Source organism: Mirounga angustirostris, unplaced genomic scaffold (genome assembly GCF_029215605.1).
Source record: "Mirounga angustirostris isolate CCGP_5_RB_7025 unplaced genomic scaffold, mMirAng1.0.hap1 SCAF_3, whole genome shotgun sequence".
Lineage (NCBI taxonomy): Eukaryota > Metazoa > Chordata > Mammalia > Carnivora > Phocidae > Mirounga > Mirounga angustirostris.
In genome coordinates, this window is record NW_026991711.1 from 69,950,384 (window position 1) to 69,969,041 (window position 18,658).

The 18,658-nt window shown below is 42.5% G+C and overlaps 1 protein-coding gene across 2 annotated transcripts in view; it reads right to left on the minus strand.

Annotated features, from left to right (window-relative positions):
- The window catches only part of B3GLCT (beta 3-glucosyltransferase), a 120,815-nt gene that overhangs the window by 89,578 nt on the left and 12,579 nt on the right, over positions 1-18,658 (minus strand). For both annotated transcript variants that reach the window (XM_064586249.1, XM_045869271.3), the window contains exons 2-4: positions 16,594-16,643; positions 8,133-8,172; positions 1,914-2,023 (exon numbers count right to left, since the gene is read on the minus strand). In XM_064586249.1, the coding sequence (XP_064442319.1) occupies positions 1,914-2,023; positions 8,133-8,172; positions 16,594-16,643 (200 nt within the window). The remainder of the gene's footprint in view (positions 1-1,913; positions 2,024-8,132; positions 8,173-16,593; positions 16,644-18,658) is intronic.

Sequence of the window (18,658 nt, forward strand, 5' to 3'; positions counted from 1 at the left end):
TAAAATAGCTATTCTAGTTAATATGAGAGGGATTCACCACTATCAACTTAAGAATTAACAAAAAAAGTTTTTAAATAGAGAAAATAATTTACTTAAATTTTCATTTTAATTTGTTCAATTTCCTCTGAATTCAGTTCAACTGCCATATGTTGAATACCCATTATGTTTAAGGTGCTATGGAGGAAGAAAAAGCAGAACAACCTGGATTAAATGGGGAAGATATATAATCTAAAACACATGACTCTGCCTCTGTAAGATGGAAGGTATTTTGGAGAACAAGGACACATATGGTTACATGAAGATACACATGCTCTTAATTCATATGAGTAAGGGATACATAAGTCTGTCGTGGTGTCATCACTGTTTATGCATTTGGGGTAATTGCCAAGGCCCACTTGAGCTAAATTCCATTAATGCCTGTCTGGACCCAACTGAGGGATTATTCAGGCTACCAATTCCCCATCCTCCCCACCTCGGCCTTCATTTGGCCTCTCCACTAGTGCCTTTACCAGAGCAAATGGAAGAAGGCCATCCAGTCAAGGCTGCTGCATGTCTGCCTCTCTGATGAAATTAGACAAGATTTAGTAGAAATCTCCAAAGTTGGGTTTCCAAACAAAGTATTTTAAACTCATCACCTGCTCCTATCTCCAATTACCAAAAAAACAATCTGTCTTCTAGCATGCCAGTCTTTCCTTTCCCTTGAGAAAGTATGATCCTCCAAGGAGGGGAGGCAAAGACCTATCCTTGTGAGGATGCTGGGAGGTTGGATGAATTTTATAGGTAAAACATCTGGGGCGCCTGGGTGGCTCAGTCGGTTAAGCGACTGCCTTCGGCTCAGGTCATGATCCTGGAGCCCCAGGATCGAGTCCCGCATCGGGCTCCCTGCTCGGCGGGGAGTCTGCTTCTCCCTCTGATCCTCCCCCTCTCATGCTCTCTGTCTCCCATTCTCTCTCTCAGATAAATAAATAAAAAATCTTTAAAAACAAAACAAAACAAAACAAAAAACCATCTGAAGGTTAAGCACAACTAAACCTTATGTTCAGCAGTGTCTCAGCCTTGAATACCATTAAGGTTAATTTGTCCATTGATATTTCCAATCCTTTATTTCCCAGCACTCACCAACGGAAGGAAAGCAATGCATCAGAGATACACATCTCCTGTCAAAGAGTTCTTGCCGACAGAGCTGAGGAATGGCCTTCATCTATAGACAAGCATGTCTGTCTTGAAGGCCAGAGCAATGCAGTGTAGCAAGCAGGCGTGGGGGAATTTTTTTTGCTCGGCTAAAGAAAGCACCTCTATGGCAAGACAAGGTAGATCTTCCTTTACTCAAACCTCCAGCATTATTCATAGCAGCTTTAGATTCAGTTCATGCCTATTTTAAACATTATTAAAATATGTACCTGCATGTGTCGATCTTTCTCTCCATAATCCTTCTTGGATATTACATTACAAATCAACCCAAAAGTCCAATTAATGATATCCAATTAAAAAACAGATTAAGAGACTCATGGAGGAAACACTAAGGTTAATGAAAATGTTACTTCAGCATGAAAATTGCCTTAGAACCTGGTATTAAAATTTTGAATATTAATTATCCCTGCTATTTTAAGCCCTGCTTTTAAAATATTATTCCTTCCACTTCTTATCATACTTTATGACAAAACCACAATAGTCCTACACAATTATGCAAGTCTCTTAAATTTAAAAAAAATAAGAAGAATTTAGAAGATGATGCATTGAGCATCAGGAATTAACAACAGCCTTTTAAACAAGTCAATATTAAATAAGGAAAACAAGTCAGAAGAATTACTCTTATCTAAATAAAACGGATTCTCTACAGACGGAGTACTTTGGAAAACATGAAAGTAACAACAAATAAGTAACTAGCAGACATCCCAGCCATGACTACATACCTGTGTAAGATTTGCTGCTTGCTTTAAGATGCTTTTTTTTAACTGTTCTGCTCTCTTTGCATGAAAAGAATTACTTTGACTCTGGATGACAAATACAATTCCTTTTAAATCTAGAACCAAAGGAAATAAAAAGGTTTTCAGGTATTTATTTTTCAACAACTGAAATACACTTAAAAACAAGTTAAAAAAAAAAAAAAAGCTGCAAGGCAAGCTTTCAGGCCATAAACTCTTAGGGAAAAAAATCAATTTAAATGTAATCATAGCAACAAAAATCTCTTTTTAAACTGATCTCTGAAACATCCTTCCTAGAAGTTAGCAAGTAAATAAGCTCACTGTACTGGATCAAATCTGTGGCAACAAACTGTGAATCCGCTCCTGCATCTGTCGAAACAACGACGGTAAATGTGAGAAAGTATGAAAATGTCTACAACACTGGCCTCCCCAGTAGCTGGGGAAAATCTTGTTTGCCACTAGCCTTCAAACAAGCCACACATAATCCTACATTGCACCATTACCTGTTATGGGCTGAAGGATGTCCCCCAAATGTCATCAGTTCGAGTCCTAACCCCCAGGACCACAGAATGTGACCTTACTTGGACTGGGTCTCTCCAGAGAGGCACTTAAGTTAAAGTGAGGTTGTTGGTGGGGGTCCTAATCCAGTATATTTGGTGTCCTTACACAAAGAGGAAATCTGGACACAGACACACAGAGGGAAGATGATGTGAAACCACCGGATCTACAAGTCACGGAGAAAGGCCTCCGAAGAAACCAACCCTGCTCACTCCTTGAGCTGAGACTTCTATCCTTCAGAACTGTGAGCCACATTTCCGTTGTTTAAGCCACACAATCTGTGGTACTTCGTTTCAGCAGCCCTAGCAAACTAATAACACTACCTCAAGAATGTTCTGGATGGCTCTTTAAGGTGACACTCAACAATGACTGCTTCTGTCCCATCAGTTCATGAGAGCTTGCAAATAAATAACTCCATAATCTCTACTCTACTTCACAGGGCACCTAGCCAGAATTAAGTGATATCTCCAGGAAAATAGCCACAATTCCACAGGAGCAGGGCTTCAGCAAGAAGCGTGGCATAAAAGCCCATCTACAACAACACTGGAAGCATTTGCCAGCCCCCTAGAGACTCGCCTCAGGGTGGCCAGCTTGCTTGCAATGACGAGCACAGAGTAAACCCTCTCGAATGTTAGGCCCACTGACGGGGGAGGACTATCGGAGGTCTTGCCAGCCAAGATGGTTGCTCAGTCTCCACAATGGAGAAGCATGTTAGGTTCTGAGTTTGCAATAAAGCAATAGACAGAAACAGCCATTGGGTCAGCACCCTGCCTCCAGACAGGGGCGTTGGCAGAAGGCAGACTTCACATAAACTGTAGCCTCCAGCCCGGCTTAGAGCAACGAATGTGGGGACCTACCCCCCACCCTGTGCCTTTCCTTTTAACACCTCGACTTAGAGACATAATCTGGTTTTAATTTTATCCCATGTATTTTATTGTTCTTATGTTCAGTTCTATAGTTCCATTCATTTATTCAATCACTCAAATATTCATACAATAAATAGCTCCACAGTGAGCCATCTAGATCCTAAAAATAATCCAAAATGCTTTGGTTAAAACTCAATAAAAAATTTAAAAGGAAATGCTCAACAACCTACTGAATATGACCTAATTCTTTTCTTATAGGAGTTTATGTAAATATGAACATTCTACATACCTACCTCTATTTCAAATCAGGTTCTTGGCTCTATAAATAGGACACACAGATAAGACTTAAACGAATACCTTATGTTTCTACTGAAATGTAATATTTGATCTACTATATCTGAAACATTAATGTAAGTGACATATCAAAAGAGGAGTTATAAAGACTTACTTTTGTTAAAAATGAAATAAACTTCAGAGAATAATTTTTACAAAATTTAATAAAGCTGAAGATGCACATTCCCGATGACCCAGAAACTCCACTCCTACTAATCATCCTTGAGAAACTTGCATATGTATAAACAAGGATATATAACAAGAGTGCTCACAGCAGGATTGTGTAAAAGGAAAAAATGTGAAGCAACTCAAATACCCACTAATAAGACATACAAATTGGAATACTATGCAGCAACGAAAATTAACTAGCACTCGATGCATCAATCCAGATGGATATTATAGATGAATCCTACAGACTGAAAAACAAAAGCAAGCTACAAAGGAATAACCATATAAATCAATGGTTTGGGGGCGCCTGGGTGGCTCAGTTGTTAAGCGTCTGCCTTTGGCTCACGTCATGATCCCAGGGTCCTGGGATCAAGCCCTACATCGGGCTCCCTGCTCCGCGGGAAGCCTGCTTCTCCCTCTCCCACTCCGCCTGCTTGTGTTCCCTCTCTCGCTGTGTCTTTGTCAAATAAATAAATAAAATCTTTAAAAAAAAATAAAAATCAATCAATCATTTGTGAAAAGATAAGCACAAATATATATAAGATGGATATATACCATACATACGCATATATATACATATCATATACGATCAGAAAATATAAAAGATTACATGCGAATGATATAAACACCAAATCAAGATCATGGTTAAAAGGCTCCCGCCGTATTAGGAAGGTTTTATTTCTTAAACTAGATGGTAGATACATGGATATTCATTATATTACTCTTTGCGCCTTCCTATATATTCAAAATAATTCATACTGGAGTTTTTAAAAGAGCAAATCCATCTGTCAAAAGGTTAATCCTGCAATAATCAACTCCGGCCTTTTCTTCTACCAGATCAGCAAAATTCCTACCGTCCCACAAAGACAACAGTTCTTCCACATGGGGAAGAGGCTTTGCAAGAAGAAAAAAAGGGAATTCTTCTCCTTTGCTTGTACCTGAGTCACGTGCTATGGGTTGTATTTGTTTTTCCTGCTACTAAGAAATCATCACCTTCCTTCTTCTCATGCCTTGATTACACATGCTATGTGCACTCATCCAGCAAACATGTCTAAGTCTGTACTGAGTGCATGGTTCTGGCCTGCTGAGAGAAGCAAGCACGGCCCCAGCAAGAGCGAGCCTGAGCAGAGGTCAGAAGGCAGCCATTATAATACAGAGCCAAGTGGGGACCTATGGGAGGAAGGGGGGGTGGCAAGTGCAAGAGAGCTTCTGGAAAGGGGCATTTCCTGTGCTTCCTTTAAAATGCAGCAATTTTCTGCAGACTCAGGCACAGAGGGTAGCAGATCAGGGGCAAAGAAGGAAGCAGGGTTATCACAGAGCCCACAGCCTGCCTTCTCTCTGTGGCATCAGGAATCGATGACTGGGGAGTCAGTCTGTCAGGCATTTCTGAGAAAAAGGTGAAGGGAATGGTCAGTGATAAAGTTAGAGGGGGAGGCTGGCTCAGCCAGATCAGATCATGAAGGATTTAAGTGCACACCAAGAGGGTGGATCTTTAGATTAATAGCTTTCAAACGAGGGAAGGGCCACAGAGCCATCCGGGACCCCAGAGAGTGGGGCCTTCCCAGAAGAAGCGATGAGGACCCTGTGTCCTGGGGATGCCCACAGGAGAGGTGGGAGGAGCTTCACAAAAGAGGGGACAGGGAAGGTGTGGGAGAGCAAGTGGAATTAGGGCTCTGAAAACAGTAACAGTTAGGCATGGCTGAGAAACAGGACGCATATGGGGCAGTTACTGGTGCTGAGGCAGAAGAGTAAGGGTACACCTAACCGAGTTCCTAAAACCCTGTTAATAATGAATGACAGCCATTTACAAGCCATTCGGCCCCACCTGCATTCCAGAAAAAAATAATAATAAATAAATAAACCAGGTTAGCACAGTTAGGTGCTGAAAGCTGCTTATATACTTAAATTACTGATGTTCTTTATATCAGCTCCAAGAAATATTTTTCTGAGAGACATCCTAAGCCCTCCCTAACTGGACCACATTCTGGCTGAGTCTAGACCCCAGGGCTCACCTTGGTGGCGGTCTTCTCTGCCTATGCTGTCCCACCCTCTGACTCTTAAGCTCCTGCTGCCCAATGGAGCTAAATAAGACGATCCCCCTATCTCCTTATCACTTCAGTCACACTCCCCTGAACTCACTGCAATTTGTCAACGGCAAACACTATCACAACTCAAGACAGATGGTCGTTGTTTCCCCTCCAGGAATGTACAATAAATGGGTCGTACACTGAGTGCCTGACAACAACGAGCGGCATAATGGGCCAGAAGAGGAAGATAAAGAAATCAGTTAAGACTAGGAAAGAACCCGTGTGGGTCTGAGGCCAGTGGTAAGTTGCAGAGCATTAAGAAAAGGTGATGGAACCAAGGAGGCCATTAGAAAAGATCCTTGAAGGAGAAATAATAATTCCTTGAAGGAAAAAGAAATCAAAGGTTTTCCTTTTCTCAGTTGCTGAGCACCTATCGCGTGCCAAACACTCTACTAAGCGCTAATCCTTCCGGGTCCAAGGTAATCTAGAAACATGGATTCCATCCTGCTGCTGACTCTCTGAGGAGAAATCAGTGTGGGGTTCTTCTGATAAAAGCCGAATAGCAAGCAGCCTTAGGACTTAAGGCTGAGGAATAAATATGCACACACACAATACATGAAGAGCCACTCCAATTGTGTTCTACTTGGTGAGAATAATTGTCACCCATGAAATCTACTGACAAGGCAGTGAGCCAAAAGAAAAAATTCTACCCTACCCTGAGTGTGGTGAGACTCTGATTCTTCTGGGAGGCTACTTTTGTAACACACCCCCCCAAACCCCCTGGGCCTGCAGACCCAGGTTAACACTGTGGCAAATAAGGCTCCTGGGTCTTTCTTGGATATGCTAATACCAAATCACATATCACTAGATTTGCCATTTGTAATTGCAAGAATGTCAATTTACTTATCCAGGTAACTTCCCCTTGGTACTTTCAAGCCCATGTCCCAGACTAGTGACATTAATTCATTTAATAACCATTTTCAGACTTTCAGGGCGCCTGGGTGACTCAGTCGGTCAAGCACCCAACTCTTGATTTTGGCTCAGGTCACGATCTCTGGGTCATGAGATGGAGCCCCACGTCAGGGTCCATGCTGGACGTGGAGCCTGCTTAAGATTCTCTCTCTCCCTTCCCCTCTGCCCCCCAACTCTAAAACTAAAAATAAAAAATAATGATTTTCTACAAGAGCCCCATCAAATCTCATAAAATAAACACACAAACAAATGCCCAAACCCACAAGTGTTGGCAGCAGAGAGAACATCTCCACATGGGGAGGAGTGTCTGAGCCATCCAGGGTATCATAACATAAAGAAGAAAAAGCAATGAACCAACGCGGTTCCGTCAGAGCTGAAGACATGCATGCCCGGGGCCCAGCACAGGCCATCCTCCCTGTACCACCCAGGGGCCCTCTCCTGCCTTCTAGACTCCACAGAACCCAGGCCTATGGAAGGAAGCCTAGAAACGAAAATGTGCCCTTTCTCTCCTGTCCAGGGCCCACCTTGGAGGTCCCCCCGGCCTACCCTGGGACCACCGACATCGACAAAGTTCACAGCCTTTGGGAAAAGACCCAACACGCAGACGTCAGCCTTATCATCTCATCAAAACACTGGGGCATATTTCTCACAATACCAGAAAACAACAACAACAACTGTGACTTCATGGTCACATTTTTGAAGATGCTTACAATATACTGAAAGGGAGGACAAATAAGGGTGCACAGGGGCTGTGATGGGGGTACAGGGTGTCTACAATGACGCAAGTAGCTGCTTCTGTACCAGGGTTCTCGGGATAGTTTGACAGATGTGGTTGGTAAGCTAACCCCTAGGGAAAGTGGTGTCTGCAAGTCCACAAGTGGGGAATCTGGCCCCAGGCAGAGGTTAGTCCTTTTCTCCCACTAAGTGTGGGCCTAGAATGACAGAGACTGTGTCTTACTTGTCCCCGTCACCCCCACAGTGGTCACCTGGCCCAGTTCTCCACCCTTATTGGAAACTCAATAAATGAGGGTCAAGGGAATTCAATCTAACCTACTGGCTGTTGTTTCCAGTATAAATCACATGCCACTATGTCGATCTGAAAAGTGTTCTCCCTGGGTCTTCATGAGGGTAGATGTGGGGCCAGGCCCAAGACAGAACATTTGCACAGCAATACTGACCTTCTAAATAAAATCAGAAAGAGAATTCATTTCACTGAAATATAATTTACAAGAAATATACCTGGGTACATACTCATAAGTTTAAAAAAAAAAATCATTACTTACCTATGTCATTTTTCCTTGAGACACCACTTTTCTCCAAATTCTGTATTTTGGACAAAAGAGAAAAAGATAAATCTCCTCACATAACAAAGCTAGCAAAACACCAAATAAATATGCATGGTACACAGTAACATTTGGGGGAAGACGGAGAAGAGGAGAGCTTGGCAATGCTTCCCTAAAACTGGGGCGGGGGGAGGCGGAGGGGGTGGAGAGCAAAGATGAGCTTCCGCGTCATGACAGGAGCTTCCCACGAGGCCCTTTCTTACTTCTTACATGCTCTTGGGCAAGTCACGTAATTGAACTGAGCCTCTTTCCTCCCGTGTAAAATGGAGCTAAAGCTAAGGCTTAACTGGTTCACAATGTTCTTGGGAGAGTTCATTTAAAAACCCCCATGAACTCAAAAGCATGGCAAACAAAACAGAGACAGTTTCAATGCTGGCAGTGTGTGGCTCATGAAGATGAGCCCCACTAATTACGGTATTTATCATCTTGTGGGCTCCGACATACTGGCATCCGGAACATCACAACGATGTTCTCTTTCACCTGAGGACCAGCACTGGGGGCCTCAACGGGGCCCGAGGAGCACGCAGCCTGCGGTTCGTGAGCTACAGCGCTCTGGACACAGGAAATCTGGACGTGGGCACAGAAACACCCGATCCTGATCCTGGGTAGATCAGGGGAGAGGCTCGTAAAAGATTTCTCTGACAAAGTGCAAAGTGTCAGCGGCTAAATCTGCCGTTTTCAAGGTCTTCTCCAGCAGACAAGGAAGGAATTTTCTCCCTAATTGTCCTTTTCTGCTTCCAACTGCCATTCACTATAATTATAACAATTGGACAGTGGCAAGTATCCTTCAATTTTCTTCACAGACTGCAATAAGAAATGCACTTGTGAGCCTTTACCAACAAAACTGGGAACAGCTCAAAAGCCAAGATACAGCCACACAGAGATGTATCCTCTCAGAATGCCAAAGGGACCATGACAATAGACAGGGAGGGGAGAGAGGGAAACAGGAAACAGGACAGTGTCTATCTTTGGCAGCATTTCCTACAATTATCTTTGTCTCAAGAACAGAAATACCACTGAGTGGAGGAGAACCCCATAGTTGGGTACTGCTTTGTTACGCCTTGGGATCAAGTGACACTTCCTTCTGATAAAACACGGACTTTTTGGAAAAGCCCACTAGAAAATACTGGAACCAGAAATGCCACTCAGCGTTCACCCCTAACCTGCTGCCCATCCCTTGGCCAAGCTGCCCACTCCCAAGCTGGCCGGTAGATGAGGATCGTGGAAAATTTACAAGTTCAGACTTAAAAATAGCATTGGAGTGGGTAAAGAAAATATACTGTACACACACAGTGGAATATTATTCAGCTTTAAAAAGGACGGACATTCTGGAACATGCTACACCAAGGTACCTTGAGGACATGATGCTAAGTGAAAGAAACCAGACACAAAAAGACAAACACTGTACGATTCCACTTACAGCATCATCTGATTCATAGAAACAGAAAGTAGAGGGATGGTTGCCAGGGGCCAGGGAAGGAGAACAGAGCGCTGTTTAATGCGGACATTTTGTTTTGTGAAATGGAAAGAGTCCTGGATATTGTCTCCGTGACAGTATGAATATCCTTAATATTGCCGATCTGTACACTTAGAAATGGTTAAGGTGGTAAATTTTATGTTATGTGTATTTTATCATAATTAAAAAAAAGAGAGAGAGAGAGAGATGATCCAATCCAACACTCCCCTTTACAAATGAGAAAATGGAGGCTCAGAACAGGTAAAGGATTTGCCCAGAGTCCAACAGTCATGCTAGCCACAGAACCAGGATGAAAATCCAGGTCTTCTGAGTTCTTCCCAACGTTCCTTTTTTCCACCCACGGGATAATGCATGCCCTGTCTTCCTCCAGAGGTATTCTTCAGAAAAGGTGCACCAGAAGAAAGCACACTTGAGACTGAGCTCCAAGTGATACCCACAACAAAAGTCACCTTTAGCAATAAGCTGAAAGATTAAAAAAAAAAAAAAAAAAAAACCCTGAACTCAGTGTTTCCTGACTAACTTAAGCTGGAAACCAACTGGACTTCCTACCACATCTCTTTGTGAAACCAAAGAAAATCAACCAAAATTACATATCTTTCCATTTGTTATTAAGCCCTGCTGCTCGAACTGGCTGAAAACAAGAGCTCGGAAATGATTAACCATTTCGAATGGCTCGATTTGTAAACTGTAAAAATAAAACATCCAAGAACGGTTGCATTAAGTGAACTGAATGGAACCAAAATGGTCTTGAGCAATTTCCCCTTTGAGAAAGAAAATTAGACTAAATGAACGAATTGACAGGACATTTAAAATTCTGTCTCCAGCTTTCCTCATGAAAAGGCTTAGCTCTTCCTAAGAAGAAACACGTGGTTTGTTTCATTATCTCTGCTGCCATGTTTCTTACACTATCAATATCAGCCAAAATGTGCTGTCAGTTTTGTAAGTCAACTGAACTGCTATTCAGATAGGAAAGAGATTTCTTACTAATGTATCTACCCCACAGGCAGCTCCTACCCTAGCTGGGAAAAGACAAATCCAAGTCACCCTCTGGTACAGGTTTTATTGGTGAAGGCACGATAGATTTGAACACCTGTAGTCCACATATGTACGGCCTTGTTTACAAAGCCTTCGTGAAAAGAAGATAAAACATCCTCCCAAGAATTTGACAGGAAATCTTTTAAGAAGAGAAGTAAAATGGCATCTTGTACCCAGTCACAAACAACCACCACCCCTCTAGACGTTGAATAAAATGAATTGGTCAGGATGTGTTCATCAGTGGACTCGTCTAAAAGCTGGTCCTGGTTTTTAATTCTGCCCCCACCATTTAGTAGCTCAGGCCTCAGTTTCTCATCTGTAAACAGGAAGAATAATTATATCACAAGGTCGTTGTGGGAATTTCATTAGGTAATGTAATGCTGAGCGGAGCATCTGCCCAAAGAAAATGCTCAATAGTTGTTAACTACTAGTCTTTTTTAATCATGAACATCATCTACTTCATATGAAGTCAACTAACACCATAAAAGAAATTTAACTGATAAAAGCAGTAAGGTCTATAGCTCCTCTTTTATACTTGGATTTGCTTGACTCCTCTCGCAAGACTGTGTAGGTCTTTCTTGCTGTCCTAACAGGTACACATTTAAATAGGGTCTGGCACTGTTTCAAGTGGTAGACACACACACACAATCTTCAAGACAGCTTTTTGATATAGGTCCTATTACCGCATCTCCTAGATGAGGACGCTGAGGCCAAGAGGGTCAGTAAGTCCCACAGCATATAAGTGCTGGAGGAGGGACGTGAACCACAGTGTCCAACTCTACCCCTACATGACACAAGATACAGTATCATAAGCCACCACAGGGTGTAAGTCTGGGCAAGAAAGACTACAGGTTGAAGCAGTGGGCGCCGTGGCTGAGGGGGTGCCACAGCCTGGAGTTCGAGCCTGGCTGGGCAGGCTCCCCTGAAAGCTGAGCTAGGTCAGAATCCGAGTCAGTGCCAGGGACCAGGAACCCAGAAGAGGTGCCTAGGCCCAGAGGTCAGGCCCCAGGAGGTATGACAGGGGCAGCACCCAGAATTCGGATGTGAAGCCACCAGATGTCCTGATGTGTGGGGCGGGCCCCCAACCCTGAGCAGGGATGCTGGCATTTGGACAGAGCGCTGCCTAGGGCCCCACACTAAAGCAAGCAGTGAGGTGAGGGGCAGGGAAGGTGTGTGCTTCTGAACAGCACGGCCCGGCAGGTCCTGATCAGTTCTGTCGAGGGTGATCAACTAATGATAATCCCAAATTAACGTGGTTGTTGGTAAGAGCCTTACCTCCTATCTCCAGGTTCATCTACAGACTTTGGGCGAGCTTGGACAAATGAATTCTTCCCCAGATCCCAGTCTCGGGTATGGTCTAGACATTTTATCACTGCCTCTCCTCAGGGGATTAATGGTTTTTTTGGCTCCGTGGCCTAAGCACAGATGGGGTTAATGACATTTTTCAAGGACTTTAATACCTTTGCATGAAAAGTGACATGAAGATATAAGACTCACCTTATTTCTATCTATATTTATATTTATATATACATATATATTTAAGAAGACATATACATATATATTTCCCCATTTGAAAAGGTGGGTTGAAAGTATAGGTTATAATTCTCAATTCATTACACAAAATTTTAATTCCCTATTAATATCCCTTAGGTAGCACTTTAAATTCATTTCAAATGAGTTTTATTATTGCCAAACGCACATACACATTATAATGCACACAGCTATATAATATAAAATTATGGTATGAAAAATTCAAGGATTCAGGAAATTAAGACTCTGACTTCACCTTTTATTTTTTTTTAAAAAGATTTTATTTGAGAGAGAGAGAGCAGAATGGGAGAAAGCACAGGAGCAGGGAGGAGGGGCAGAGGGAGAGGGAGAAGCAGATTCCAAGCCTAGCAGGGAGCTCCAGATACCAGGCTCCATCCCAGGACCCTGGGATCATGACCTGAACCCAAGGCAGACGCTTAACCAACTGAGCCACCCAAACGTCTTTTAATTGCCATGTGACCTCAGTCAAATCACATAACTTCTTTGAGGCTAAGTTTTCTCTGCTATGCAGGCATGCCTCCTTTTATTGTGCTTCGCTTTATCATGTTTTGCAGATACTGTGTTTTTTACAAACCAAAGGTCTGGGACAATCCTGCGTCCAGCAAGTCTATCGGTGCCTTTTTTTCCAACAGCATTTGCTCGCTTTGTGTCTCTGTGTCCCATTTTGGTGATCCTCACAATATTTTAAATTTTTTCATTATAATTACATTTGTTATGCAGATATCTTTGATAGCACTATTGTAATTGTTCTGGGGTGCCCTGAGCTGCACCCATAAAAGAGGATAAACTTCATTGACAAATGGTGTGTGTGTTCTGACTGATCCACTAACTGGCTACTCTCCCTTCTCTCTCCCTCTTTTCTGGGCTCCCTATTCCAAGACACAACAATACTGAAATTAGGCCAGTTAGTAACCCTACAGTGGCCTCTAAGTGCTCAAATGAAAGGAAAGGTCACGTGTCTCTCACTTTAAATCAAAAACTAAAAATGGTTAAGCTTAGTGAGGAAGGCATGTTGAAAGCCGAGATAGGCCCAAAGCTAGGCCTCTTGCACCAAATATCAGCCAAGCTGGGAATGTGAAGGAAAAGTTCTTGGAGGACATAAAAAGTGCCGCTCCAGTGAACACATGAATGATAAGAAAGTCAAACAGCCTTACTGCTGAGGTGGAGAAAGTTCGAGTGGTCTGGAGAGAAGAGCAAACCAGCCCCAGCATTCCCTTAAGCCGAAGCCTAATCCAGAGCAGGGCCCTAGCTAGCTCTCTGTAATTCTGAGGGCTGAGAGAGGTGAGGAGGCTGCAGAAGGAAAGTCTGAAGCGGCAGAGGTTGGTTCACGAGGTCGAGGGAAAGAAGCCAGCTCCACAACAGAAAGCAAAAGGTGAAGCCGCGAGGGCTGGTGGAGAAGCGGCAGCAAGTTCTCCAGAAGGTCCAGCTACGATAGCAATGAAGGTGGCTACACTCGACAGCAGGTTTTCAGTGTAGACAAGACAGCCTTCTACTGGAAGAAGATGCCATCGAGGACTTTCACAGCTCCAGAGGAGAAGTCAGGACCCGGCTTCAGAGCTTCAAAGGCCAGGCTGACTCTCTTGTTAGAGACTAATGCAGCTGGTGACTTGAAGCTGATAACAATGCTCACTGACCATTCCAAAAATCCTAGGGCTCTTAAGAATTAAGCTAAACTGAGTGCCTGGGTGGCTCAGTCGGTTAAGTGTCTGCCTTCAGCTCAGGTCATGATCCCAGGGTCCTGGGATCAAGTCTTGCATCAGGCTCCCTGCTCAGCAGGGAGCCTGCTTCTCCCTCTGCCCCTCCCCCCTCACTCATGCTCTCTCTCTCTCTCTCAAATAAAATCTTAAAAAAAAAAAAGTACACTGAGCACTGAGTAATATATGGAATTGTTGAATTGCTACATTGTACACCTGAAACAATGTAACACTCTATATTAACTATACTGGAATTAAATTCTTTAAAATAAAAGATAAATAAAGAAAAAGAAACACATTTCATGAGGCTAATGATCTCATGGTGATTCTCTGATGGATCCAGGCAAAGAAAATTGAAAACCTTCTGGAAAGGTTTCACCCTTCTACATGCCATTAAGAACATTCATGATTCATGGGAAGAGGTCAAAATATGAACGTTAACAGGAGTTTGAAAGAAGTTGATTCCAACCCACGTGGATGACTCTGAGGGATTCAAGACTTCAGCAGAGGCAGTGACTAACTGCATTTGTGGTGGAAATAGCAAGAGGACTAGAATTAGAAATGGAACTGGGGGTGGGGGGCGGTGGTATGGGCAAAACAGATGAAGGAGAGAGAGAGGTACAGGCTTCCAGCTGTGGAATGAGTAAGTCATGCGGATGAAAGGCACAGCACAAGGAGTATAGTCAATGGTGTTGTAATAGTGCTGTATGAGGACAAACGGGAGCTCCATTTGTGGGGAGCACAGCAGAATGTACAAACTTGTCTACTTACAATGTTGTACACTTGAAACTAATGTAACATTGTGCGTAAACTCTACTTCAATTAAAAAATAAATAAATAACTGGAGCCTGAAGATGGATCCATCTCATGATCAAACTTGAACGGATAAGGAGTTCCTTCTCATGGATGAGCCAAGAAAGTGGTTTCGTGAGATGGAATCTGCCGGTGAAGACACCGTGAAGACTGTTGAAATGACCACAAAGGATCTGGAATATGACACCAACTTAGCTGACAAAGCAGCAGCAGGGTTTGAGAGGACTGACTCCAGTTTTGGAAGAAGTTCGACTGTGGATGAAATGCTATCAAACAGCATCACCCACTACAGAGAAATCATTCGTGAAAGGAAGAGTCAATCGATGGGGCAAAGTTTATTGTTGTCTTATTTTAAGAAACTGCCACAGCCACCCCAGCGTTCAGCAGCCACCACCCTGATCAGTCAGCAGCCATCGACAATGAGGCAAGATCCTCCACCGGCAGAAAGATTAGGACTCGCTGAAAGCACAGGTGATTTAGCATAATTTTTTTTTAGCAATAAAGTACTTTTTAATTCAGGTATGTTTTAAACATAATGCTATTATACACTTAACAGACTACAGTCCAGTGTAAACACAACTTTTATTATGCACTAAAAACCAAAAACAATTCATTTGACTTGCTTTCTTGCAGTATTCGCTTTCTTGTGGTATTCGCTTTATTGCAGTGGTCTGGAACCAAACCCACACTATCCCCAAGGTATGCCAATACATGGGAATATCTGTTTTGCTTAGCAATAACAGGATCATTGAGAAGATCAAGTTAATGAAATGTCTGAAAATGTTTTATTAACCATAAAGTATCTTAAAACCAAAGGAAATCATTATTATTGTTCCTGCATAGGAAACCCACAGTACAGTTAGAACAGATAATACTCTGGTGACAAAAGAAACATCCTTTTAAAAAATGCTTTTATGCTAATTGTGGGATAAAAAAGCCAACTGAGCCTTAACTAATATGATAAAGACAATTCATATTCTTAAAATAGTTTCTCTTTAAAAAAAAAATCCTGTTTCTCTTTGTCATCTGCTAAATTCATCTAGTGCAAAGCCTAAATGGTAAACATGAGGCAAAGTTCTTGAATGAAATCGATGATGAAAAAAGCAGCAGCTCTGAGATTTGGGTAAGTGTTGTCCTGTCTCCATCAGTTCCCCAGGTCTCAGTTCCTGGGTCTGACTATACAAGAAGCCTGGCAGTCACCTTTGGGGACTCTCACACACTGCCACCTTCAGGGAGAGGGATACTCAGTCTCTTGTGACCCCAGGGACATAGCATAAGACTCCTTTCTCAGACTGGAAAAATGAAGCCCAAGTTTAGATGTGGTCAGACTACAGAAAACTACGGTATCCAAGCAAGACTTCTAAAATGTCTAACTCCGTTTCAAAATACTTTTTCTTAAAATGAAATTTGAAACCTATTTGGTCTGTTTTAACTATTAAAGGACTTTTTTTAAAGCAAGCTTATCTGTAGGTTCCACTAGGGATTAAAAATTTATGGTTGAGGGGCCCCTGGGTGGCTCAGTCGGTTAGGCGGCTGCCTTCGGCTCGGGTCATGATCCCTGGGTCCTGGGATCGAGACCCACGTCCGGCTCCCTGCTCAGTGGAGAGCCTGCTTCTCCCTCTCTCTCTGCCTGCCTCTCTGCCTACTTGTGCTTTCTCTCTCTGTGTCAAATAAATAAAATCTTAAAAAAAAAATCTATGGTTGACCAACATTTCATTAATTGATAATAAAAACTGGTAACTGTTGAAAGATGAAATCATTACAGCTCCCATTAAAGAAAATACAAATGAATCTCAGACAGGAAGAATAGATTTGATCATGAGAATAGTACCTTAAATTGCTTGACCTCTTTCTCTGTATCTTCAGAAACCAAAGCAAAAGCTAGAAAAAAGAAAACATTTTTCCATTAAAATTATCAATTAAGATTTATTCTCACATTCAACAGTTATGCTTAAAATGAGAAAAAAAAGGGGGTACTTTAATAAGACATACTTTGCTCATTTTTAAAAGCAGCTGCATTGCTACAAACCAGCACGGTGGGCCACCTTCATCTCAGGACCTGAAATTATTCACCGCTGGTAAGCCAACGTGCTTAGGCTACCAAGCGAAAGAAATACTACACCAAAGAAATTAGAATCTGTATACCATTTGTGTCTATGGATAGAAACTACAAAATAGATGCGTGCAAAATACACCTCTTAGCAACCTCGATCCTGGTGCCTTCTAAAGCAAAGGGGGAATTCCTGAGAATCTAGAGGGAAGCAGTACAAATTCCTACTCACACAATCACTTCCAGAGCCCAGCAGGCAACAGAGATAATCTGGGGCAAGCTTTCAGTCTCAGGGGCTGCCAGGTTAGAAGCGTGGTGCAGACAATGCTGCCACACGCAGGGGAGACTTAACAGAGCCCACTAACGCAACAGGGCCAGGAGAGTGAGGGGAATTAAAATCACTCCCTATTTAGAAGGACTGCATGTTTTGAGTTGGAGCCCATAAACAGATGAGGATATCCCTACAGACACACCTAGGCTCTACATTCAAAATCGTCATCATCATCATCATCACATGCCAGTTAACACTTTGAAAATACAAAGCAAAATAATAAACCCAACAGTCAGGAAGGTTAACCAGACAAAAAAATAATATACTTTGATAGTGCATTTCTCCTGAGGAGCTAAGAGGAAAGCACCTCATAGAGTTTGCTTTCTCCAGTTAGCATCCCCAGGAGAAAATGGGCAATGGCATAGAGCAGTAATGTACGAAAAGTGTTGGACAACCAATTCCACGGAGCAGTAAGGTAGCACAAGGGGTTTCAGCGGTAGGTCTCCCAGGCTAACAGAGGAGACCCTCCTGAGAAGCAGCAGACAACCTCCTGCACTCGGACCCCTCCAACCCCACCCCCACTCCCAGACATCGCTGCCCCAAATTCTCTCTCCATTAACATGTGCTCAAAGGAAATAATCGGAAAGCATTCACATGAAGATGCAAATGACTGACATCGTTTAATCATTTCCATTTCCAGGATGGCATTTCAAAAGGCAGGGGGGAATTGAAACGTAAGCCAAATGAACCTCTATGTGTGGAATTTGGATAACAGCAGATGTTATGGGAGGCCTCCCTGAGACCACCTCCTATAAATAATAATCCCCAACTCAACCCCTCCTTACCTTCCTCACTCTTTCTTTTTCTCCAGAGCACTTACTACCATAATACATATTTATATTTGTTTATTGCTTGTCTTACATATTAGTTTATTGTAAGCTCCATGAAGGCAGGAATGTGGTTTTATTAACTGCCTGCCCCATACCTAGAACACAGCCAGCACACAGAGGAAGGGTCAATAAATATTTATCAAATGAATCAATCAATCAATACGAGTCTTTACAATGGCACTAGGATCCCATCATTCACGGACTGTCTACTCCTTACACTAGGTAGCATCCACCAAGCAAATTGAAGGAATTTAGTGTGTCCTCCCAACACCAATTTATTCTCAGTAGGACCTAATCTACTTTCTCATTTTACACACACACAAAAGACGGCAACCATGAAGCCCAAATCATTCATTAAATTCTAAGAAGAAAGGAGAGATTTAACCCCAAACACCATTTTAAATTCTGCTTCTGGGTATTTAATTCCTTGGCTTTGTCATATTTGATTTACCTCCAAACTAGCATGCACACTTAAAACCCTCAAGAAGATATCAAAAATAGAATTATTAATGAATATCATGTAGGGAAGTCACAACATGTTAATATCACTCAGCACCACAGAATTCCAAGAAACAGAACATTCCAACAACTTGCAGGATATAACAACCATGGTCAATCTAAGACACAACTCTGAGTCCAAAATCCGTCTCTGCCGACTTCCATCAATTCTTAATTCCAAACACAG